At 40.5% G+C, this 26,983-nt stretch overlaps 1 protein-coding gene across 2 annotated transcripts in view; it reads left to right on the top strand.

The window, feature by feature from the left end:
* The first annotated feature begins 10,382 nt into the window (after positions 1 to 10,382).
* Positions 10,383 to 26,983, top strand: part of LOC108315519 — a 25,303-nt gene continuing 8,702 nt past the window's right edge. The window contains exons 1-3 of one of the 2 annotated variants that reach the window (XM_017544881.2): positions 10,383 to 10,972; positions 11,815 to 11,881; positions 12,081 to 14,841. In XM_017544881.2, the coding sequence (XP_017400370.1) occupies positions 10,429 to 10,972; positions 11,815 to 11,879 (609 nt within the window). In that variant the 5' untranslated portion in view covers positions 10,383 to 10,428 and the 3' untranslated portion in view covers positions 11,880 to 11,881; positions 12,081 to 14,841. Of the gene's footprint in view, positions 10,973 to 11,814; positions 11,882 to 12,080; positions 14,842 to 26,983 lie in introns of those variants that run through there. The other variant, XM_037744346.1, reaches the window with a different exon arrangement.

Genomic DNA, 26,983 nt, shown 5'->3' with positions numbered 1-26,983 from the left:
GTGCAGAACAGAACTGTCACATTAAGCCAAAAAGCAGTGTGTGACACAGCTCCCAAGATGACTATGTAGGCTCTAAGGTCATATTCCAAATCTGCCAAACACAAACTTATTTCCTTCATTTGCAAAATGCATGTAATAATAGAAGCTAAGCACAGGTTGTTCTGAGGACTAACTGAGATAAAGTCATTTAAGTATTTAATTGGCACAAAACCTGGCATACAGTAAACACTCAATAAATGCTAGCTTTCTTTTCTTTTTCCTCCTATTATTGTCTTAAAAATTAAATACCTCTTTTTTTTTTTTGAGACAGGCTCTCACTCTGTCACCCAGGCTGGAGTGCAGTGGTGTGATCACAGCTCACTGCAGCTTCAACTTCCTGGGCCACCTCAGCCTCCCAAATAGCTGGTGCACACCACTACACCCAGCTAATTTTTTTTTTTTTTTTTTTGGTATTTTTTGTAGACACAGGGTTTCGCCATGTTACCCAGGTTGGTACCAAACTCCTGGGCTCAAGTGATCTGCCTGCCTTGAACTCCTAAAGTGCTGGGATTACAGGTGTGAGCCACAATGCTTGGCTGCTCAATTTTTTCAAGAATATTTTATCCAAGTCCATGCTCCCGTGTATGTGTGTGTAGAATGGAGTCTAAAAAAAATACAGGTTGAGCATTCCTAATCTGAAATGTTCCAAAATCTGAAACTTTTTGAGAACTGACATGAAGCCACAAATGAAAAATTCCACGTCTTGGCTGGGTGCGGTGGCTCATGCTTGTACTCCCAGCATTTTGAGAGGACGAGGTGGGTGGATCATGAGGTCAAGAGATCGAAACCATCCTGGCAAACATGGTGAAACCCTGTCTCTACTAAAAATACAAAAATTAGCTGGGGGTGGTGGTGCACGCCTGTAGTCCCAGCTACTAGGGAAGCTGAGGCAGAACTGCTTGAACCCAGGAGGCAGAGGTTGCAGTGAACCAACGTCGTGCTGCTGCACTCTGGCCTGGTGACAGAGCGAGAATCCCTCTCAAAGAAAAAAATACTCACATCTGATCTCATGTGATAGGTCACAGTCAAAATTGTGTTTCATGCACAAAATTAAGAACAGTGCATAAGGCCGGGTGTGGTGGCTCACACCTGTAATCCCAGCATTTTAAGAGGCCAAGGCAGGTGGATCACCTGAGGTCAGGAGTCTGAAACCAGCCTGGCCAACATGGTAAAACCCTGTCTCTACTAAAAATACAAAATTAGCCAGGCGTAGTGGTGCATGCCTGTAATCCCAGCTACTTGGGAGGCTGAGGCAGAAGAATCACTTGAACCTGGGAGGCAGAGGTTGCAGTGAGCTGAGATCACACCATTGCACAGTAGCCTGGGCAACAAGAGCAAAACTCTGTCTGAAAAAAAAAAAAAAAAAAAAAAGACTAGTGCATAAAATTACCTTCAGACTATGTGTATAAGGTGTATGTGAAACATAAGTGAATTCTATGTTTAGACCTCAATCTCATCCCCAAGATATTTCATTAAGTATATACAAATACTCCAAACTCCAAAAAAACCCAAAATTAAAAACATTTCTGATCCCAAGCATTTTTGATAAAGGGTACTCAATCTGTACTTCAAAAAGTTAACAGTGTTTCAATGAAATAACACTTCATCATAACTAGGATGGTTAAAATTAAAAACACAGGCAATAACAAATGGTGAGAATTTGGAGAAATGGGGAGCCTCATACACTGCTGGTGGGTGTGTAAAATGGTGCAGGAACTTTGGAAAAGAATTGAGTACTTTCTTAAAAAGATAAACATAAATTTATCATGTGGCCCACCAATTCCCTTCCTAGTTTGTCAACCTAGAAATAAAAGTTTACGTCCAAAAACTTATATACAAATATTCATGGCAGTATTATTCGTTCAACCCAAATATCCATCAATTGGTAAATGGATAAGCAAAATGTAGGCTATACAAACAATGGAATGCTATTCTTCAATAACAGGAAATGAAGTATGACTACAAGCTTCATGAATGAACCTCAAAAACATACTGAAAAAAACAAGAAACTAAAGACCACCTGTGTATTAACTGCATCTCATGAAATGTCTAGAACAGGCAACTCTACAGACAGAAAATAGATTAGTGAATGCCTGAAGCTAGAGATGACAACGAGAGCACCAGGGATGTTACTAAGGTAATGGTAATATTCTAAAATTGGATTTATGCTGATGGCTTCGTAATTCATTAAATTTACTAAAAATCATACTCAAAAAAAGTAAATAGTAGGTAAATCATCAGAAAGTTGTTTTTCAAAAAGTTAACAGTGGTTATCTTCAGCTAGGAGTATCATGGTAAATTTTTGTTGTTGTAGTTGCACTTTTGAAAATGATTTGAAGGATTCTTTTATTTAAAAAATTAAATTATCAAACTTATTGGAATTATAAAAGTAAACTGAGTAAAAGCCATAGAGAGTCTCTTCTGTATAAAGTGCTTGGCCTTCATGATATCTACTTTGGCTGCTTATATTTTTATTATTTCATTTCTCAGCAAAGTTCTGATAGATGAGGGTTTTTAAACAGCTGATTAAATGACGTCTCAGCTGGACGAACTAGCTCACGCCTGTAATCCCAGCACTTTGGGAGGCCCAGGCGGGCAGACTACCTGAGGTCAGGAGTTCGAGACCAGGCTAGCCAACATGTTTAAAACCCTGTCTCTACTAAAAATACAAAAATTAGCCAGGCGTGGTGGCATATGCCTGTAATCCCAGCTACCCAGGAGGCTGAGGCAGGAAAATCACTGGAACCTGGGGAGCAGAGGCTGCAGTAAGCTGAGGTTGCACCACTATACTTCAGCCTCGGTGACAGAGCAAGACTTCGTCTCAAAAAAAAAAGGTCTGAAAGTATACATTTTTGTTAAGAAAAATTAATACTTTCGCATGGAGTTTTCTAAAGACACTGCCAGTGGTAATATAAAATATTTTAAAGATTTTCAAAGTCTTTTCTGAATGAAAAGATAACATAGGTTATATAAACAAATTTAGTTATATCAAGTCTAAGTCTAAGCAAAACAAAATATCAAAAGCAGAACACAAAACTTTTTAAATACTTGAGACCAGACCTTTTCTTTAAAGAAGCTTTTCAAGAGCCTCTACTTGTAACACACTAAAGCATCAGAATAACTGCTTTGGAGATTCAGGAAACAGTCAGAGATGAGCCAAAGACAGCATTTGACTCTGTAAACATATGTATAGTAGACTCTGCAAGTGGAAAAAGAAATCAAAATGGGTCTGAAAAGTTAGGATAAAAGGGAACTTGCACTCATTTCCTAAGGCCGCCTTAACAAATTACCATAAATTTGGTGGCTTAAACCAACAGAAATTTCCTCTGATAGTTCTGGTGGCCCAAAATCTAAAATCAAGGTCACAGCAGAGCTATGCTACACCCAAAAGTTCCAGGGAAGAATACCTCCTTGCCTCTTCCTACTTCTGGCAGCTTCTGGCATTCCATAGCTTGTGGCAGCAGTAACTCTGATCTCTGTCTCCATTTTCACACAGCCTTTTTCCTTTGTATGTGACTGTGTCCCTTCCTCTTCCTAACAAGGACACCAGTCATTGGATTTAGGGCTCACCTAAAGGCCCTAAATTGAGGATCTCAATTTTACCCCAAGATCCTTCACTAATTACATCCACAAAGTTCCTATTACAGGAAAAGAACCAGACAAGTGAAAGGCTCATTTCTTTAGTAAAAAACCTCCCAGCAAAAAACCTAGCAAGACAAAACTGAAATTATTTTCTCAGTAGAAAATATCCTATTATATCATCAGAAAATTCTATCATTAAAACATTCTAAATACATATAAAAGGCAAGATGAAAATTTTTACTATATAAAAACATATTTCCCAAAGGCTTTTTCTATCCTAGTGTCCTCCATTGAGGTGAATGTCATCTTTCTCTACCCTGAAGCTCTGGCTACGAGACTGGATGCCAGCCCCTCTGTCAACCAACACATCAGCAAATCCTGTGAACTCCAAAATATAATTCCAAATGCGCACAATTATCACCCTTTTCACTACCACCAACCTAGTGTAAGTCCCCACAGTCACTGGCCACAGTGAACCTTTAAAAATATAAACATGCTGACACTAAAATCCCAAATCTGCCCTCCCCTGCTACCTTTCCCTGTCTCTCTCTCCCAGCCACACATGCCTCCTAGCATCCTCAGACAAACCAAGCACACATCCATCTGGCTGTTTCCTCTGTTTCTATTTCATCCAAGCATCTGAAAGACTAACTCCTTCACTTGTGTCACTTCTCTGCTCAAATGTCATCTCACAGATAGGACTTTCCTGACAACTCTAAAGTAGCACTCCCACCTTTTTCCCTTTAACCTTCTGAACTATTTCTTCAGATAACAATCTGAAGATAAGTTTGTTACTATCACCCTCACCCCACTAGAATGTATGTTCTATGACAGCATATTTAGTTCATTGTTGTATATCCACCACTGAAGTCGAATCTAGCACATATGAGTTCAACAAATATCTGATTGAAATATATATCTAGTTTGGAATGGCAACAATAATTTACTCATGTATATTTTTCCTTTTCAAATATCCTTCCTCCATTATGTGAGGAATATTATCACAAATATTTCCCCAAATTATTTTCCATTCACAATTTTCTCTGTAAGTTAAACCTTACCAGGAGACACAAATGAGTTACCTGCCCCTAGATAGGGTTGGAAAGAAAGACAGCAAACAGTCCTCTGATCGCGATCATTTCAACTGCTCCTTATTTCAGACTTTCTTCTCCTTCCCACACTATCAACACATCTACTGCTTTCCCCAGACCTGTGTTTAGGGAAACACAGGTTTATGTACTGGTTTCCTCAAACCTCTTCTGGAAGATCGTCTCGCCAATAGTTAGGGTTACTGTACCTGCCTTTCCTTCCCCAGTGTCCGAAAGTAAGTTACAAGGAACAATGTGTCCTAGGGGAGTTAACTGAGTTAATACCCAATGAAAAAGGATCACATAAATTCAGGAAAAACTTCATTAAACAAAATTGAGCGGGTGTCTTTCTTAGAGGACTTTTCAGAATCTTAACTACATTCACGTGCATTATCAATTTCCAAGACGGAAATATACACTGTGATCCAAACTTATTTTTTCAACCCAAACTTACTTTCTACAAAGAGCCTCTCTAAGAACTTGTACTCTACAACATTTATTTTATTCAACACTATTCTGGAGCAAGTGTCCTAAAAACAAATCTGAAATATGAAACAAAAGAACAAATGCAAATAGGATCAATCTTTCAGTTACGTTACTAATTATACTCTTTTTTCTTCTATAATATGATCCAATAACTCTATTAAGAAACAAATAGAAGTGGTAATTGTAGGCATTCTTGTCTCAGTCCAACATGGCTGCTACAACAGAATCTCAAAAATTCAGGTAGCCTGGCTTATTGAAAATACCTTTCACTTTAGATATCAAAGAAGGTTTAAACAAAGATTTGTTAATGGATTTAAATTATACTTAAGGTGTTCACTGATGGCAGGATATTGTTTGGGGATAAATCATTTTTTCATAAATGGTGAAAAGTGATGAAAATTACGTTACCAAATGCAGCATAAAACCAGGGCCCAAAGCATTCAAGTAATTTCCCCTCCACCCACATATCCCTTTTTATAACACCACCAACCCAAATAAAGGGGCAGAAGGAAGCAAGTTCTGAAAAGTTTGAGTCTCAAATACTGTATTTCTGGATGAAACTATAATTACAGGTAATAGACTCGTACATAAAAAAACTATGTCAGCAGGATCACTTTATAATATGATGAATAATATAAATTCATACCCTGTCTGATGCAAAAATTACTTCCCTAACAACTTTATCTCCATTATTTTCCCATATTCTTCCTGGGAAGAATAAGGGAGGTTTACCCTTAACCACTGCTAGTATATGCCTCTCTTCCCTTTAAAACTTTCTTCTGGTCACCTCTTCACCTCTTTCACTCTTATTTTTTATCAGTGCCAGTTTCCAACCTTCAACTCTTTCATCCTAACATTTGCAGAGTATCTTCATAGATATTCGATGTCAGAAAGCATAAGTTGAACTAGTCACAACACTAACATAAAAAAAACTTCTAAACCTTAGAGGCCTTGCTGGAATATGTCCCAACTTCACCCTCCCTAGCAGACAAACAATGCTACCTTCAAGCCCAATCCCACAACAATCCTAAATTCTTTTAAACTAAAAATAACTCAGCTGTTGTCTCATCTGCCAGCAGATGGCCAGACTATTTTTAAGTCAGGATTCTCAAGAGCAGGAATGGATCAGGCTAAGCTAGGGCAGCCTAGACTCCCTCTCTCTGCATAGCTGTAGTAGGGCAAGTACCAAAAGAGGGCAACCTGGAGCTGTTCCTGGGCCTGTGGGCTTCACATCAGTTGTAACAGAGAGAGAGAGAGAGAGAGAGAGAGAGAGAGAGAGAGAGAGTCTGTGTGTCTCTTTTTTAACACATCAGTTGTAACAGTGTGTGTGTGTGTGTGTGTGTGTGTGTGTGTCTCTTTTTTAACCATTCTTTACTTCAAAATAAAGTCTGAGATAATTTGAAAAAAAGTTCTATATTAACTCTGCATCCCTTTAAAGGTTTATTTTTCATTCTGTGAAAATAAAAGTTCCTTGATACAGTGTCTTTGAGAATGGATTCTGTTTTAATAAAGTAAAATCTACCCTCATCTAGATGATGTTTCATAAAAGTTATACTTTTCAGCAAAAAAAAAGTTTTAAGAATACATGATAAGCTGCAATTTCATGAGTACAGTTTACAGAAAATCTATTTATAATTGGTCATTATATTAAAAGGTAGCTGAATTAATTTTGAATGGTAATACTCTGAAATCTACTCAAATCCCAATACAATGATTTTCAAACAAAAAAGGATTAAAAGTCTGACATACTATGTATTTTCCTGTTTACTGTCCATCTCCCTTCAACTGTATGCTCAATAAATATTTGGGGGAAGAATGAATACAGACAGGTGGGTATTTAGAAGGGTTATAACACCACCTACAAAATGATCTTTGTATCTCCAGCATCCAACACCCACCCACTCACAATCTATAGACCAGAGATGACTAAATCAGGCCTTTCCAGTTTGCTTTCCCATCCTGCTTTCTGGGTACATAGATTACTCAGATCAAAGTGGGCCTGGGCCCAGTCTCAATATTGAAGAGGAGAAGATAAGCCTTCTAATGGTTCAAGGACAATACATATTCGGGGGTACCATCTTCCTGCAAGACATACTTTCTGCAAAAACAAAATGAGTTAACCCTATCAATTTATGTTTGGGTGGTGATGTAGATAAACTGCAAGGGAAGAAACAAAGTTCACCAGGAATTAGCTACCATGAGATTACTGAGATTTTGCTTTGCAGGGGGCTAAGTGTAACTTTATGAAATGTGTGGGGGAAATGCCTTATACATCGCAAGTAAATAAAGTGCTCTGGCGCCTAGGCCCCGCCTAGATAGTTACATTCCTCATAGAAAGCTTCTATTGAGTATACAGAGGGGGCAAAATTGTAAAATTTGGAATAGACAACCCTGGTACAGTTGGCACACACATCAAGTAATCCCTACCTCCAGAAATGGCAAGGGCCATTTAGAGTGCTATGGGCCCTCTAAAGATGCTGCTGATGAGTGGCAGGAATATTCAATGCACGAGTTAACAGGACAGTGCATTCACATTCACAGCACATTAGCGGAGAGGTGACCATACAATCATTAAGTTCAATACCCTAATTTTACAGAGAACTCAAGGCCCAGGGACTTGGTTAATACTACAATGTAACAGAACTGGGATTTAAATCGAGGATCTGAGACTCTCATTCCAGTAGGCTTTCCATTAAAATATGCTTACTTATGTTACTATTTTGGAGAAGGAAAATACATACATACATACAACACACTCCATTTCTTCAGTTTGATACCTACAATTTAACATATTAAAAATATGTTGTAATATGAAAAATCTGAATTATAAAAAACTTAAGGCCAGGAGAGATAGCTCACGCCTGTAAACCCAGCATTTTGGGAGGCCAAGGTGCGAGGATCTCTTGAGCCCAGATTTGGAGACCAGCCTGGGCAATACAGAGAGAACCCATCTCTACCAAAAAAAAAAAAAAAATTAGCCAGGTATGGTGGTGTGCCTGCAGTCCTAATTACTTGAGAGGCTGAGGCAGAAGGAATGCCTGATCCTGGGAGTTTGAGGCAGCCACTGCACTTCAGCCTGGGTGACAGAGCAAGCCCCCGTCTCAAAAAACAAACAATTTATAACTTTAACTTAAATCTCTCTGAAGCTCTTTAGTCATCAAGTAATTTATAAATCTACATATAACAATTATTTTAAAAAATCCTAAAATCACTTTCTCCCCATTCTCACCCCAATTTAATAATTATTCCTTTCAGGACCTAGATATGAATTCTGTATTTGTCACTATACAACTGTCTTCTCATACACCAGGAACAGTCTTTTGTTAGCTACAAAAATAACAAAATGGAAATTTGTGGTCCATGAATAAGGCGAAAAAATAAACTTAAGCCCATTATAATACAGATTCAAATTTTTTAAGATGAAATTTCTTCGATGTTTTCCATATTACCAACGATGTAGGGGGAAAAAAAATACAGTATATAACCGCAAATTAAATAGTAGCCTTCTATTTATTTTAATAATTAAAAGCTAATTTTAAGTTGTCTTGACCCCTTAACTTCAGCATACTTTAAGTTATTATGGATTTTTCCCCTTTCAAGAATGCTTTTTTCCCCCAAATCCTATTTAACAAGCTTCCTTTTCTTGCCAGTTTGACCCAGTGTATTTCCAGTGCTATAAAGTGTAAGCATTAGGAATTCATCTTTGTGTTAAATGTTCTGATCTCTCAAACGGTTTCACCTTTGATGGATGCAATAGATCTAACAATGTTGTCCCTTTAACAATTCCTTATCTGCCTAACCTCGTAAGTATTGTCGGATTTTCTCTGCTGCGGGCTTCATTACACTAGATCTCTTCCATCTGAACTATAAATCACAATTCAAGCTTGAGGGCAGCCGCCACTGTCCAGACATGTGGCTGGTGGGTGTCATTGTCTTTTTCATTTTCCTCATTTCAAACCCTCCCTTCCTGTGTCACCTAAAGTCATTTTATCTAAAGGTTCTTTGCTGCCCTGCTTTCATGCCGCCACCTCCCACCCTCACCCCTTAATCACTGGTCTTGTTCTTCCAGGTCAGCCCAGTCAAATACAAAATTACTCTGTTTTTCCTGTGGCGGAGGCGGAGAGATGTCAGAATGAACTGTACCTCTTGCAAACCCCTTCTCAAGACTGTCAACAAGGAAACAACTTCAGCAGCCTATCTTCCCGAAGTACCTCGCCAAACGAAAAAGTTATTGTTAATTATGATACGCAACCCTTCCCACGCCCAATCTTGACATATCGGCCCCACCTCAATTTCCAAGCTAATAAACAAGACCTCATCTTCTGCTTCATCACAAAGGGTGGTATCCAGTCTGTACCTCACGGTCCACCAACAAAATCCTCTCACTCTTAAGTCCAACCCTCGAACCCAGGTATCCCGTGTTCCCCGAGCCCAGCTCACCGCCCTTCCTCCTCTACCCCACCTCTGCCCCATATCCAGCTGAGTTCCTGTCAACTCCAGCCAGGCTCCGCGAGGGCTCCCCGAGGTCAGAGGTGCGGGCCTCGGGCAAGCCCCGGGCGACCCCAACCCCCGCGGGAGCCCCCGTCCCGTCCCCTCCACCATCCCCCCCACACACACACAGCACCCCATCCCCCGGGCCTCCTCTCCACTCACCTAACGCTACCTCGCAAGCTTTGCGCAGCTGGGAGTGATGCGCCTTCTTCACTTCCTTGTCGGCCAAAATCTTCTCCAGGGCCCGGGTCAGAAACATGTTCTTCGTCTTCTTCCCCTCATACATGGACGCGGAGAACGAGGCGGCGGCTTGTCCGACCCGCGGCTCCCAGCGGCTGGAGTGGAGGAGGAGGAGAGGAAGGAAGAGAAGAGAGAAAGGAGAGGGGTGGAGGTGGGGGAGTGGAGGCGTGGAGGGCAGCGGCAGGATCAGGAAGGGGCGGGTGATCGGGACCAGCCGCGGGGCCGGCGCCGGGCGTCGAGGTCCTCGCCGCCCCGGAGAAGCCGCACCCGTCGGGCCTCCGCTTCTCCTGGGGGGGTCGCGTCCTGGCCGCCCCTCTCACTCGTCCCTCCGGCCCTGGCGGCTGTAAGCCCGGCCCGGAGGCTGTCTGCTGGGGACTGAGGGACGAGGTGGTGGCGGCTCTCAGAGGCCAGGCGAGAGCAGAGCTGCCCTGGCTACTATGGGGATTAGCACCCGCCGCGGCCGCGGACTGGCCTCCATCACCGCCAACCTGCCCTGGCCGCCATGTTGGGAGGAAACGACGCGTCACGCAGCGGCCAAACGGCTGCAGAGGAGGAAGCGGCGGCGGCGGCGGCGGCGGCGGCGGCGCTGCCTGCCCAGAGAGCTGCCGCGGCGCCGGGAGGCTGGGGGCGGAGGGCGGTGCGGGAGGAGCGGCCCGAGCCGCAGCGCTACGGCGGCCCGGCGGGGCCTCCCGCGTTCGCCTGCAGGGCGGTGTGGGGCGTGGCGGGCGTCCTGTGGCGCCGCGCCCAGCACTTCGGGCTGTTGTCTGCGGCCGGCCTGCGGACCAAGGATCCCCCCTACTCGGCACCCCTGCTCCTGCCGGGTGAACAGGACTCCTGGCTACTCTGCACCGGCTTCTCTAACTTTCTGATGGAAGTGCAGTCCTTTGCCTTCGAAGGGTCACAGGAACACCCGCATCGCCGGTTCTCAGCCGCACTGGGTCTCCGCCTGCAGCGCTCGACTCTAAAATTTCCTTCCCCTGTATGCGGAACTGCCCTCCAGGACTGCGCTCTCCGACAACCTCAGGGAGGATTCTCTTTTGGGAAAAGTAAGCTAAAGCCTATTGATAAGAGTTCAAAATGTTTCACGTTTTTCTCTCTCAGGCGGATAAATCGATTAACGGCGGATAAAAAATAGATTTTAGGTCCCTTCTGAATTGACTCAGTTAAGGTGAATGCTTGTGAATAAGTTCCCTTAGAGCCCTGTGTTTCTGTGCTTTTAATATTAAGATTTAGTCCAGGACCAGTAAACCAGTTTTTAGAATGGAAAAACTTTAAGTACAAACAGATTAACACACGTGACCATGTGTTTGCTTTAGTCTGAATGTAGAATTCAAATTTCTGCAGTATTTAATTTCTACAGTTACCTAATGAGCAGAAAATTATAAAGAATACCATAAAAATATATGCAAACAATGTATATGGTGATCTAGGGCCACATCTCCAAGTTCCAAGCTGCTGTGGCTCCATCCACACAGGTTCCCTTATGTTTAGTATGCATCTGTCACTGTTCTATTAGATTGCCTTAGCTTGTCCTCACAGATTGCCTTAGCTTGTCCTCATGCAAGCATCCAAACCTAAGGAAGGAGAAACTTAAGTGACTTGGTGAACTTAGTGAAGTGACCAGATATGGGAAGGCTAAAACCCAGAGGAAATAAAATGGAAAACTTGAAGGTGACAAATTAAAGTGGAAAATAGATTAATTTTTTTAATCTTTATTGTCCTGAGAAACAAATCTGTAAATTCACTAATTTTATTTTAGAGAAAATCTCTAGATTCCTGGAAATTCATTATACTCTTAGATCAGATATAATACTGATTTCTGGGTATACATTAATAAACTTTTTTAGAACAAGTTCCATTTCATTTTTTTTCTTCCCTTCTTTCACAGGTGTTGCTCCATTTCTAATTGATCTTTGTTTCTTCATAATGGAATGTTGTGCCAGGTACTGTTGAAGGTACTAGCTGATCACCAGACCCATTTACTCTTCTGAGTATAGAATTGTGTTGTCCAGCCTTCTTTGAAGTTAGGTGTAGCCATGCAGCCTTAACCCATTGTTAAAAAAACAAGAAGAAACCCCCACAAGCAATCTTTCATGCTTTTCCCTTCTTTTTTTTTTTTTTTTTTTTGGGTTGTTGTTGTTTGTTTTTTGAGAGAGATGGCAACTTACTATTGTTGAACTTCTGGCCTCAAGCAGTCCTCCTGCCTCAGCCTCCCAAAGTGCTGAGATTACAGGCATAAGCCACCATGCCCAGCCTCTCTTTTTACTCCTATGGCCGCATGCTGAAGATGGCAGAACCACTAGTTAGGAGTCTTCGTTCCTGAATTGGAACTCTTGGAGAAGAACCATCTACCCCATTAGGAAAACCTATTTTGGACTTTACATGAATGAAGCAGACTCTTCAGTTATGTTTAGCAGTCAGCTTTATCCTTGGGATTCATCGATGAACAAGACAAGCTGGCACCTGTAGTCCAGCACTTTGGGAGGCCAAGGCAGGAAAATGGCTTGAGGCCAGGAGTTCCAGATAAAACTGGGCAACATAGCAAGACCCTGTCTCTATAAAAAATAAAGAAAAATTAGCCAGGCACAGTGGCATGCACGTGTAGCTGCAGCTACTCAGGAGACTGAGGTGGGAGAATCACTTGAATTCAGGAGTTCGAGGCTGCAGTGAGCTACGATATGATAGTGCCATGGCATTCATAATCATCTTGTCTGCTTGCTTTGCTTGCTGATTGGTTGCATGTTTCTCTATCATCTGTTATATTGCTGGCATAGAGAAGGCCTTTGCCGGCAATATAATAGATAATATAGAGAACACTTATATACTGCACACTTATAGAAACTTGGATAAATGAAAGGCACCAGGCTAAGTCAAGCACGATACCTGCCCTTTTGGACCTTACAGTATAGAGTAGGAAAAAGATATTAAGTCAGTAGCGAATATACAATTACAAATCTGTTAAGTATGATTAAAGAATAGAGTGCTGTGAGGGAATCTGCTTCGGATTGCAGATTCAGGAATGGCTTCCCTGAAGAAGTGGCATTTAAATTGAAACCTGAAGGAAGAATAGACATTAGCCAGACTAAGTCATGAGTAACTTTCCAGGCAAAGTCTTTTGGGGTAGGAGGAAACTTGGCAAGTTTCAGGAAACAAAACAAGGCAATGTGGCCAAAAGTTAGGATCAAGGGGAATGGTGCCAGTCAGGATGAAGAGGGAGCTAGGAACAAGATCATTCAGAATCTTGCGGGCCATGTTACGGGGTTGCAATTTCATCCTAACAGCAACAGAAATGCATGGAAAGGTTTTAAAAGTGGGGGATGAAGTAATCAAATTGGTGATTTAAAAATAATCCCTCTGTTACGTGGAGAATGGATTGCAGGGAGACAAGTAAGAATGTGGCAAAACATTAAGGAATTGATTACAATGACCAATGCCTTGGTTGGGTCCAGGGTCACCAAGCAAGGTTGTTGAGATCATTCCCTGCACAACGGGGCAAGTGGGGCTGAAATGCATCCCCACTATCTGCCCAAAAGAAGAGGCTCCGGGCCGGGTGTGGTGGCTCATGCCTGTAATCCCAGCACTTGGGAGGCTAAGGTGGGCGGATCACGAGGTCAAGAGATCGAGAATTCTGTTAGTTTTCAAAACATTCCATAATCTGACTCCTGATGTTGGTAGAGGAGGAAAAAGCATTATTTTCCCTCTACCCATGTTAAGTTAGTTCAAGTTAGTTAAGTTACTTCATGCAGATTAGATGGACAAAAGACAAATTAATAAAAGCAAGCATTTATTAACCTCTTTGTGGCACAGTGATGAGTAACTCAAAAGGGTGGTGGTTAGAACTTGTTCTTACATAGCAGCTTAACAAAATAACAATACATTTTTAGAAAAATTCTATAAAGGAAAGGACTTTGAGCTTCTAGCATAGCAAATTTGGGAAGGTGACTATATGAGAGAACTAGCGGAATATGAAAGCTAGGTAATAAACTTCGTTATGTATTATTGATTCCTAAGGGTCCAGAGTTGTCTCCAATGATTAACTTCTGTCCTTCCTGGGAAAGGGGTGGGGGGGTGGGAGGGACAAAGGGGAGACACCTTTACAAAGCCAGGGTTACAATTTGGCAAGCCTAGCTCCAGAGCCCATACTCTAAATAACTAAATTACACCACCTTTGTAACAGTTTAGTTTGTCTATAAAAGACAAACGTCCCAGCCCCTCTGCCTCAGATATATGCTTGTGGGCACTCATGTTCCAGCACATTTGCTTTTCCAAACCACCCTCTGCCTTTTATCCCTGTGCAACGTTACTCACATAAACACCAAGTTCATTCACACCTGTGTGCCTTTTTGTTCATCTTTCAGCTATCCAGAGTGCTCACTGCAACCTTTCTTTTATTTGTTGTCCCCAAAGGCTTCCCAACCTTCAAAGTCTCTTTGAAATTCCATCCTCTCCTAAAAGTTCTTTCTTCTACCTGCAGTAACACTATTCTCTCCCTTCTATGTCTTACAGCATTGCCTACCTCACACTTTATGCCTGACTGTCCCCAGTAGTGTTTAATTCTCTAAGTTTTTGAAGACTAGGCATACATGAAAAGATAAGGCAGCCAACTTAGCAAAAGATGAGAAACATTGATTAAACAGAATCAGTTTTGCTGAGACCACAATAACGTCATGACTAATAGAAGAAAGGCCATCTCCAAAGTAAATTGTCTGCTTTCTTGCTTTTCATGTAAGCTAATTTGATATTCCACTTGCACCAGTCTGCTTGTTTTTACCTCATTTATTAAGACAATAAATGGATATAGTGTATCTTTAGCCAGGCATAGTGTTGCATGCCTGCAATCCCAGCACTTTGGGAGGCTGAGGCGGGTGGATCACCTGAGTTCAGGAGTTTCAGACCAGCCTGGCCAACATGATGAAACCCTGTCTCTACTGGAAAAAAAAAAAAAAAAAATTAGCAGGGCATGCTGACATATGCCTGTAATCCCAGCCACGTGGGAGGCTGAGGCAGGAGAATTGCTTGAACCCGGGAGGCAAAGGTTGCAGTGAGGCGAAATTGCGCCACTGCACTCCAGCTTGGGCGACAAGAGCGAAACTCAGTATCAAAAAAAGAAAAGAATATAGTGTATCTTAAAAATTGGGCGATTCTACTTGCTGTCCTGCAGGAAAGGTATGAAGACATTGGACAGGGCAGATAGAGGGAGAGCATGGTGCATTAAAAAATTATATTTGGAAAGAAAAGCAAGCACATTTTCATTTAATAAGAGACTATAAGGTGGTATTTGATAAAGAGAACATTCCAAAAAGTCAGGATGTAGTTGCAAAAAAAAAAAAAAATTATAAATCTCAAGCCATATGGTTTTCTGTGAATTTAAAACCAATGCTAATCTTTTACAGAATAATAAAATTGAAAATATAAACTCTTAAATTTTCTTAGAATGTTTGGTTTCACAATTCTCTAGCATATGAAAGGTACTTACTTTCAATCTATAGCACTATACTGCTTTTCTCTACATGGTTGTAATTTTTCCTGAAAAGTCACACTAATGATAGCTACTACTTACTAGGTATTTACTTTGTATGAAGCTCTTGACAAGCATTAAGTCACTTAATCCTTACACAACTCAGTGATATAGATATTATTTCTTTTTTATAGATGAGAAGGAAAAAAAGTTCAACAAGTTAATTGCCCAAGATTACAGTGTGGCAGAACCAAATATAAATCTAAGTTTGCCATTTGCCAAAATCCATGGATGCTCTTAACCATTGTTCCATCCTATTACTTTCTTAGTCACATATTTGTAAAGATCCGTTTGAGATGACTTTTCACCAGTATTGTGCCGTAATTGTTTTAAGGTAGGACATATTATCTCTTTCTTTTAAAACTACCCTCAACAGCTAGTACATTGAAATGAATTTTAAGTGTTAAAATAAATGGACATTAAACTTTCTCATGATGTTTGGTTTTTCAAAAAATGTTTAATGGGAATTTTTTATTAAAAGCCTGCCTTTTAAAGAAATTGAATTTCTAGTTTAGTTTAAAACTTGAAAAAAGAAATTTCCAGCCCCAACGATTTCATTGCTTAATTCTAGCAAACATTTAGAGAAGAAACAACACCAACACCATCCTTTCAGAGAAAAGAGGAGAGAACACTTTTCAGCTTATTGTATGAGACCTGAAAAACAGTACAGGACTCCAGATTCATATCCTTCCTGAACATAGATGCAAAGGTCCTCAGAAAAATATTAGTGAATCAAAATCCGCAAAATGTAAAAAGAATAATACACCACAAGTAATAGGAGGTTCATGCTGGGAATACTGGCTGGGTCACTATTAGAAAAGCCGATAAAGTAATTAACTACACTAGCAGACTAAAAGAAAAACTACCTGATGGTGTCATTTGATGCAAAATAAGCATTTGATAAAATTCAGCATCCATTTATGCTGAAAAGTCAGCAAACATCCTCAACCTGATAAAGAACACCTTCCAGAAGACCAACTACAGCCAACATTATACTTAATGGCAAAATCTTGAATGCTGTGAATGGAAAGAAGGAAAGGATGTTTACTCTCAAGACTCCTATTCAACATCATACGGGAAGTCCTAACCAGTATAATCAGGCAAGGAAAAGAAAAGGCACACAGGCTGGAATAGAAGAAACAAACTGTCCTTATTCAGTCAGCATAATTGTATATGTAGGAACCTGTTAAAAAAACCTCCTAGAACTTATAATTGAGTTTAACAACTTCACAGGATACAAAGTGAGTGCATGAAAATGAATTCTGTTTTTATATACTGTCATACACAACTGGAAGCTAAAATTTTAAAAATTATATTTACAATAGAGCCAAAAAATGAAATATGTGGTTATAAATCTAATAAAATATATATACAATCCATATGCCAAAAACAAAATGCTACCTAGTGTTCGATAACAGGATGACTATAGTCTAATAATTCCATTGCGAATTTAAAAATACCAAAGTATAATTGGATTGTCTGTAACACAAAAGATAAATGCTTGAGGGAATGGATACCCTATTTTACATGATGTGATTATCATGCATTGCATCCCTGTATCAAAACATCTCATGAATCACCTAAATATATAAACCTACAATGTATCCACAAAAAATAATTATTTTCAAAATATGTTGATGAAGGCAATAAAAGAAGGCGTAAGTAAACAGGGAGATGTATGTTCATGGATTGGAAGATGTCAGTTGGTCTGTAGGTTTAGCACAATTCCAACTATGTGATTATATACAAGCTGATTCTAAAATGTGTATGGAAAGGCAGTGTAACTAGAAAAGTCATACAATTTTTAAAAAGAATAAAATTGGAGGAATGACAATACCCAATGTTGAGACAACATAAAGTTACCATCAGACATTAGAGTATTGGCTGGGGGATAGACACATTGATCACAGAATAGGAAGTTCAGATACAGATCCACAGGAATATAGCCAGTTGTGGCCAGTTGTGGCCAGGTGTGGTGTCTCATGCTGGTAATCCCAGCACTTTGGGAATCCGAGGTGGGCGAATCCTTTGATCCCAGGAGTTGGAGACCAGGCTGGGCAACGTGGCAAAAACCCCTCTCTGTAAAAAATACAAAAAAAATTAGCCAGGCACTGTGGTGAGTACCTGTAGTCCAGCTACTGGAGAGGCTGAGGTGAGAGGATCACCTGAGCCCAGGAAGACAGGGCTGCAGTGAGCCATGATTGTGCCACTGCACTCCTGCCTGGGTGACAGGAGTGAGACCGTGTCTCAAAAATTTTTTTTTTTTTTTTACATTCAGTTGGTCAGTTGATTTTTTCTTTTTCTTTTTCTTTTTTTTTTTTTAGCCCAGTCATTCTCATACTATAAAAAGTCAGTTGACTTTTGACAAAGGAACACAGGAGAAAATCTTTGAGCTGGTGTTAGGCAAAAAGTTTTTGGGCATAACATCAAAGCATGATCTAAAAAAGAAAAAAATTGATACACTGGACTTTACAAAATGTAAAACTTTTGCTCTGTAAAATGTTAAGACCAAAAAAAGACAAGCAATAAAATGGGAGAAAATTTTGAAAATCATGTATTTGAAAAATGGCTTGTATTTAGAATACATATTTTTTTTAATTCTCAAAAATCGACAATAAAAATATCAAGCAACCCAATTTAAAGATTGGTAGAATACTTGGACACTTCAGTAAAGGGAATGTACAATGGTAAACAAGAATAAGAAAAGATGTCCAACATCATTACCTATTAAGGAAATGCAAAAGAAAAAAACCACAATGAAATACTACTATACACCTATTAAAATGGCTGAAATTTAAAAATGCTGATAATATCAAGTGCCAGAGGGGATGCAGATCAATCTGAATTCTCATACATTGCTGGCAGAAATGCAGAATGGTACAAGTTGGGAAAACAATTTTGGTAGTTGCTTATAAAGTTAACGTTTAACCTGTGACCCAGCATTCCTACCACTAGATAATTACCCTAGGGAAATTATGTTCACACAAAAACGTGTACATATATGTGTAACTCTATTCATACTCATTAAAAACTGTAAACAACTCAAATTTTGTCATTCTTTGGGTAAATGGATAAACACTGGTATATCTATACAATGTTCTAGTACTGAGCAATATAAAAGAACAAATTATTGATACATGCAACAACTTGGATGAATCTCAAAAGCATTTTGCTGAGTGAAACGATAATTCCAAAGATTTTATATTGTATTATTCGTTTATATGACATTCTTCAAAAGGCTAAACTATAGAGATGAAAACATCAGTAGTTGTCACCTATCATGTGTGGAGGTAGGAGGTGTCTATAAAGAGATGTAATATAATTTAGGGGGGTGGAGGTGATGAGCATATTGTCTGTGCTTATTGTGATGGTGTATACATCTATACATACATGTGTGCAAATTCATAGACATGTTCACAAAAATACATCAGTTTTACTCTATAATAATATATTTTTAAACTTTACTTTCAATACCACTAAATATCATTTTTATTTCTATGAGACTACAAAATCAGAACCCACTGAATATAAGGCAGAGAGAGATGATTAATTCTAGAGGTTTTTATTTTATAAGTGAAAAGAAACACAGGTTTACTACGTCAAGCAGTAGAAAAATGCAAGCAATATTGAGGGGACGAGGGTCTGGTTAGTGAAGAGGCTAAATTATCCAGCTAGGACATGCACTGAATTTTCTGGATAATTACACACAATTCCATTCACCTATAAGCAAGTAAGGCTCTTGGAGCACATAAATGATTCCACTGCAATAAGTTACATTTTTTGGAACTCTTGACATATACATTCAAAGCTCATTTTGGTGATTTTATCAGTTTCAACCTAACAAGTTTCTGAAAATTCCTAATGTACCATTGATAATAACCCCAATGTAATCCCTTATATACTGAAATAGTCAATCTTGTTTTCTTTTAAAAATATCACCGCTGATGGGGAGCTAAGTCTTAAGTTTTTGAAATATTTAAGAAAATATTAAATTCATTGTAAGAATAATAATTTAGCTTGTGTATAAGTTTCTCCTGTGGTTGGACAACTGGATTATAATTTGTTTTTAGAGTTGTCAATTGCAATTATATTTAGAACTATATTTTGAGACTAGTAAAATAAATTATGATACATCCATCAAATGAAATATTATGTAGCTATAATAAAGAATGAAGATGCTTTTAATGTACTGGTATGGAATGATCTCTAATAATATATTAAGTGTATAAAGCAAACTTGAGAATAGTAGGCATAACATGTTATTTATGCAAAAAGGGGGAAATTTATCCTTATACATACACACACATATATATACATGTGTGTTTATTTGTAAAATTTAGACTTATCGGCCGAGTGTGGTGGCTCATGCCTGTAATCCAAGCACTTTGGGAGGTTGATGTAGGTGGATCACCTGAGGTCAGGAGCTCCATCTCAAAAAAAAAACAAACAAAAAAAGACTTAAGACTATCATCTGGGCAAGGTGGCTTATACCTGTAATCCCAGCATTTTGGAAGACCAAGGTGGGAGGCTCTCTTGAGGCCAGGAGTTTGAGGCCAACCTGGGCAACATAGCAAGACCTTGTGTATAAAAAAAAAAAAAAAAAAAGAAAAAATTAACTAGGCATGTGGTATGTGCCTGTAGTCCTAGCTACGCTGGAGGCTGAGGTGGGAGGATTGCTTGAGCCAGGAGTTTGAGGCTGTAGTGAGCCATGATTGTTCGACTGCCCTCCAACACTCCAGCGTGGGCAACAGAGCAAGACTCTGTCAAAAGAAAGAAAGAAGGAAAGAAAGAAAAGAAAGAGAAGGAAAGAGAGAGAAAGAAAAAGAAAGAGAGAAGGAAGGAAGGAAAGAAAAAGAAAGGAAAGAAAGAAGAAGGAAGGAAGGAAGGAAAAGAAAGAAAAAGAAAGAAGAAAGACTTTGAAAGAATACAAAGGAACAGAAGGATGGGGAATTAGGTGTTTCAGGGATAAGAGCTGGGATATATCACTGGTGGCCATTTTATATATTTTACATATTGAACTCTGTGAATGCTTCACCTATTACAAAAACAAAACTTAAAATTACTCTCTATTTGATCAACAAAGAGTGTCTACATTTAAAAAAATTAATTGCCTGGGAAAAAAAGAAACAATAACTCAATTTTCTTCTTGGGGTCCAGCATTCTTAGTAGAAATGCACTGAAGAATAAATTTCTCACTGTACACATTCACTTGTCTGAACTAGAGTTGAGTTTTTTTGTTTGTTTGTTTTTGTTTTTGTTTTTCTGAGACGGAGTTTCATTCTTCTGCTTTTTTCCCCAAGTCACCACTATTTACTCAACAATAAGAATGTGTCTTCTGAAATGGAAGTCAAATCATATCACTCCTGACTTCTACACCCTTCAGTGGTGCTGTGGTTTGAATATGTCTCTCAGAATTTATGTGTTGGAAACTTAATCCCCACTGCAACAGTGTTGGGAGTGGGGCCTAGTATGAGTTGATTAGGTCAGGGGTGGATTAATGTTGTTACTGCAAGAATGAATTAGTTATCATGGGAGTAGACTTGTTATAAAAGTGAATTCCAGGCTGGGCGCAGTGGCTCATGCCTGTAATCCCAGCACTTTGGGAGGCCGAGACAAGCGGATCTCTTGAGGTCAGGAGTTTGAGACCAGCCTGGCCAACATGGTGAAACCCTGTGTCTACTAAAAATACAAAAATTAATCAGGGGTGGTGACACATGGCCGTAGTCCCAGCTACTCTGGAGGCTGAGGCATGAGAATTGCTTGAACCCAAAAGGCAGAGATTGCAGTGATCTGAGATCATGCCACTGCACTCCCACCTGGGTGACAGAGCAAGACTTTGTCCAGAAAAGAAAAGGGAAGGGAAGGGAAGGGAAAGGAGGGGAAGGGAGGGCAGGAGAGGGGAGGGGAGGGCCGGGGGAGGGGGCAGGGGAGGGTAGGGGAGGGCAGGGCAGGGCAGAGAGAACCCTTTGCTCTTTTGCTGTCTCACACAGGGCACTCCTGCTGTATGTCTTCTGCCATGGCATTATGCAACAAGAAGTCCCTCACTAGGTGCTGGCACCATGCTCTTGGACTTCTCAGCCTCCAGAACTATAAGAAATAAGTTTATTTTCTTTATAAGTTAGCTAGTCTATGGTATTCTGTTATGACAACAGAAAATGGATTAAGACAAATGGCTTCTCATTTCACCCAGAATTAAAGCCAGAGCCCTTATAGAGATCTATAAGGCTCTACACAACACAGCTCATGCCATGGTCACTCAACTGCTACTACTCTCCCTATGGCTTGCTCAGCCCCAGACACACTGGCCTCCTTGCTATTCCCTGAACTTCGCATGGTCTGCTTCCAGACCTTTGCACTTGTTCCCTCTGCCCAGGATCCTGTTCCTCCAGATAACCCAAAGATCACGTTCTTCACGTCTCGGCTCAAAGATCATCTGATACATGAGGCCTTCCTTGACCACTCTGCAAAAAATAGTTGCTCCCCACTCCTCCATCCTCCTTACCCTTCTTTATTCCTCCTCATCACTTATCATTTCTCACCCAATACTATTTTATTAGTTGATTTACTTATTTTTTCCCTCTAGAATAAAAGCTCCTCAAAGACCAGAGCTTTATTTTGTCATTGCCATATCTCTAGTGCCTAAAAGAGGGATAGTGAATGAATGAATGAATGAAGAAATTATCCTGTTTTAATTTATGCAGGATGCCATATCAAAATACCATAGACTGGGTAGCTTACATGATAGAAATGTATTTCTCACAGATCTGGGGGTTGGAAAGGCCAAGATCAAATGCTGGCTGATTTGGTTTTGGGTTAGGGCTCTCTTGCTGGTTTGCAGATGCCTTCTCACTGTGTCCTTATATGGCCTTTTCTCAGTCATGCCTAATAGGGAGAGATATTTCTCTTTCTTCCTCCTGTCAGGCCACCAATCCCATTGCATTAGGATCTCATGTATATGACTATCAGAGGCATTTAAACCAGAGGGACTCCATCTTGAATAGGGGCTGTGTAAAATTAGGCCGAGACCTACTGGGCTGCATTCCCAGGAGGTTAAGGCATTCTTAGTCACAGGAGGAGACAGAAGGTCAGCATAAGATACAGGTCATAAAGACCTTGCTGATAAAACAGGTTGCAGTAAAGAAGCTGGCCAGCGGGCATGGTGGCTCACCCCTGTAATCCAGCACTTTGGGAGGCCAAGGTGGGCAGATCACCTGAGGTCAGGAGTTCGAGACCAGCCTGGCCAACATGGTGAAACACCATCTCTACAAAAAATAAAATTAGCTGGGTATGGTGGCGCATGCCTGTAGTCCCAGCTACTATGGGAGCTGAGGCAGGAGAATCGCTTGAACCCAGGAGGCGGAGGTTGCAGCGAGCCAAGATGGCACCACTGCTCTTCAGCCTGGACAACAGAATGAGATTCCATCTCAAAAAAAAAAAAGAAAAGAAGGTGACTAAAACCCACCAAAACCAAGATGGTGACAAAAGTGACCTCTGGTCATCCTCACTGCTCATTATACACTAATTATAATACATTAGCATGCTAAGAGACACTCCCACCAGTGCCATGGCAGTTTACAAATGCCATGGCAATGTCAGGAAGTTATCCTATGTGGTCTAAAAGGGGAAGAATCCTCAGTTCCAGGAGTTGCCCACCCCTTTCCCAGAAAACTCATGAATAATCCACCCTTTTGTTTAGCATATAATCAAGAAATAACCATAAAAAATGGGCAACCAGTGGCCCATGATGCTGCTCTGCCTACGGAGTGGCCATTTCTTATTCCTTTACTTTCTTAATAAACTTGCTTTCACTTTATTCTATGAACTCGCCTCAAATTCTTTCTTGCGTGAGATCCAAGAACCTTCTGTTGGGGTCTGGATTGGGACGCCTTTCCAGTAACAATGACCACATTTAATTTTAATAATCTTCTACACGCTCTATCTCCAAATACCATCACATTGCTGGGTAGGGCTTCAACATATGGATTTGGGATTGCAGGGGACAAAGTTCAGGCCATAGCAGATATCATAATCAGCTCGGCCCTATCATCGCCAAAGAAATTCTCCCATCAGGCATTTTCTTTTTAGTTTTTATCTCTTTCAAAGCTCTATTTGGTGTTTATTTTAACATAATTTCCCCCAAACAAAAATGCTTGAACCAGGGGTTTATCAATTGATATAATTTACCCTGGAAATATGTGTGGTTTTTTTTTTTTTTTTGGAGGGGGTAGGTCTGGAGGCTTACCCTAGGGCTCTAACAGTCAAAAATCAGATGTCCCTGAATATACATTTTTAAATATTGAGGGGAAAAAAAGAATTCAGGCTATTTGTTGCAATTACTGCTCAATCCCTTATCTTCCTTGATTTGGAACTTGACTGAAATGTCACTTTACAAAATACAAGATAACTGTAGCTGCTTTGAAACACTCCATACATGTCCACACCATACTGTAGTGCAGAAAACCTTCTTGTTTGCTAATTGCATCTGCACTTGTGTAAGTATCAGGAACATTTTATAAAATAAATTGCATTTTGAGGGAGGTTCCAAGATGGCCGAATAGTAACAGCTTCGGAATGCAGTTCCCAGCAAGAACAATGCAGAGGGTGAGTGCCCACTGCATTTCCAAACAAATTTTCACTGCCCACAGACCAGGAGATTCCCGGGCCCAAAACTGCCATGAGTTTTCTGCACGGCGGTTTCAGCTGGTGCCGGATTGGCGCACAGAAACTCACACAAAACTGGGTGGCCATTTCAACCAGTGCCTGGAACGTGTAGGAGACAAAGCTGCTCATTCAACTGAAATGGAGGGGGCAGAGACAGGGAACCAAGAGACCTGGCTCAGTGGGTACCCCCCTTACAAAACAAGCAATCTGAAATGCTTTGGATTGAGAGTTTTGCAGCAAGCACAGCTGGACCCAGGACGGTCCAGCTCAGTGTGGAGAAGGGTGAATACCACTACTGAGGCAGTTCACACAGCAGCTGGGCAGAGCCTGTGGCAGCTCAGCAACACCCCTGCTGGCAGACTGTAACCAGACTACTCCATGCAGGGCAGGGCATCTATGAAAAAAGGCAGCAGCATGACAGGAACTTATAAATAAAGCCAAACTTCCTAGGACAGAGCACCTGGGAAAGGAAGCAGTTATGAGTTCAGCCGCAGCAGACTTAAAAGTACCTGCTCAGCAGCTCTGCATGGAACAGCGGAGCTCCCAGCACAGAGCTTGAGCTCCTGTAAGGGACAGACTGTCTCCTCAAGCAGCTCCCTGACCCCCGTATACCCAAAGAGACACCTCATAAAGGAGAGCTCAGGCTGACATTTGGCAGGTACCCTTCTGGCATCAACCAGAAGAAAGGGTACCGGCATCAACCCTTACTGTTCTGCAGCCCCTGTGGGTGATCTCCAGGCAAGCAGGGTCTGGAGCGGACCTCCAGCAGTCCTACAGTAGAGGGGCCTGACAATTAGAAGGAAAACTAAGAAACAAAGAAAAAACTTCATCATCAACAAATAAGATGTCCAATCAGAGACCCCATCCAAAAGTCACCAATTACAAAGACCACAGGTAGATAAAGCCACTAAGATGGGAGGAAACTAGTGCAAAAAGAATGAAAACACCAAAAAACAGAACGCCTCTTCTCCTCCAAAGGATCACAACTCCTCAACAACTGGGGATCAAAGATGGATGGAGAATGAATCTGATGAACTGACAGAAACAGGCTCCAGAAGGTAGATAATAACAAACTTCTCAGAGCTAAGAGAGCATGTGCTAACCCAATACAAAGAAACTAAGAACCTTGAAAAAAGGTTAGATGAGATGCTAACTAGAATAAATAGCTTAGAGAAGAGTATAAACGACTTGATGGAGCTGAAAAATGCAGCGTGAGAATTTCGCAAAGCATACACAAGTTTCAATAGCCGAATCCACCAAGCAGAAGAAAGGATATCAGAGATTGAAGATCAACTCAACGAAATAAAACAAGAAGCCAAGATTAGAGAAAAATGAGTGAAAAGAAATGAACAAAGCCTCCAAGAAATATGGGATTATGTTAAAAGACCTAATCTATGTTTGATAGGTGTATCTGAATATGATGGAGAGAATGAATCCAAGCTGGAAAACACTCTTAAGGATATTGTCCAGGAGAACTTCCCCTAGCAAGCCAGGCCACCATTCAAGTCTGGGAAATACAGAGAACACCACAAAGATATTCCTCATGAAGAGCAACCCCAAGGCACATAATCGTCAGATTCACCAGGGTTGAAATAAAGGAAAAAATGCTAAGCGCAACCAGAGAGAAAGGTTGGGTTACTCACAAAGGGAAGCCATCAGACTCACAGTGGATCTCTCTGCAGAAACCCTACAGGCCAGAAGAGAGTGGGAGCCAATATTCAACATCCTTAAAGAAAAGAACTTTCAACCTAGAATTTCATATCTAGCCAAACTAAGCTTCAAAAGCAAAGGAGAAAGGAAATTCTTTATGGACAAACAATTGCTGAGAGATTTTTGTCACCACCAGGCCTGCCTTCCAAGAGCTCCTGAAAGAAGCACTAAACAAGGAAAGGAACAACCACTACCAGCCACTCCAGAAACATACCAAATGGTAAAGACCATCAACACAGTGAAAAAAATGCATCAACTAATGAGCAAAACATCCAGCTAGCATCAAAATGGCAGGATCAAATTCACACATCACAATATTAACCTTAAATGTAAATGGGCTAAATGCCCCAATCAAAAGACACAGACTGGCAAACTGGATAAAAAGTCAACACCCATCAGTGTGCTGTATTCAGGAAACCCATCTCACATGCAAGGACACACATAGGCTCAAAATGGAGGGATTGAGGAAGATTTATCAAGCAAATGGAGAGCAAAAAAAAGCAGGAGTTGCAATCCTAGTCTCTGATAAAATGGACTTTAAACCAAAAAAGATCAAAACAGACAAAGAAGGGCACTACATAATGGTAAAAGGATCAATGCACCAAGAAGAGCTAATGATCCTAAATATATATGCACCCAATACAGGAGCACTCAGGTACATAAAGCAAGTTCTTAATGACCTACAAACAGACTTAGACTTCCACACAATAGTAGTGGGAGACTTTAACACTCCATTGTCAATATTAGACAGATAAACAAGACAGAAAATTAAAAAGGATATCCACAACTTGAACTCAGATCTGGATTAAGCAGACCTAATAGACATCTACAGAAATCTCCACCCCAAATCCAGAGAATACACATTCTTCTCAGCACCGCATGGTGCCTACTCTAAAATTGACCACATAATTGGAAGTAAATCATTCCTCAGCAAAGGTGAAAGAATGGAAATAATAACAAACAGTCTCTCAGACCACAGTGCAATCAAATTAGAACTAAGAATTAAGAAACTAACTCAGAACCACACAGCTTCATGGAAACTGAACAACTGACTCCTGAATATCAACTGGATAAACAACGAAATGAAGGCAGAAATAAGATGTTCTTCAAAACCAATAAGAATGAAGACACAACATACCGGAATCTCTGGGACACATTTAAAGCAGTG

Source organism: Cebus imitator, unplaced genomic scaffold (assembly GCF_001604975.1).
Source record: "Cebus imitator isolate Cc_AM_T3 unplaced genomic scaffold, Cebus_imitator-1.0 Scaffold9, whole genome shotgun sequence".
NCBI classification, from domain to species: Eukaryota; Metazoa; Chordata; class Mammalia; order Primates; family Cebidae; genus Cebus; species Cebus imitator.
Note: the sequence above shows the minus strand (reverse complement) of the source record. Positions and strands in the feature narration are given on the sequence as shown.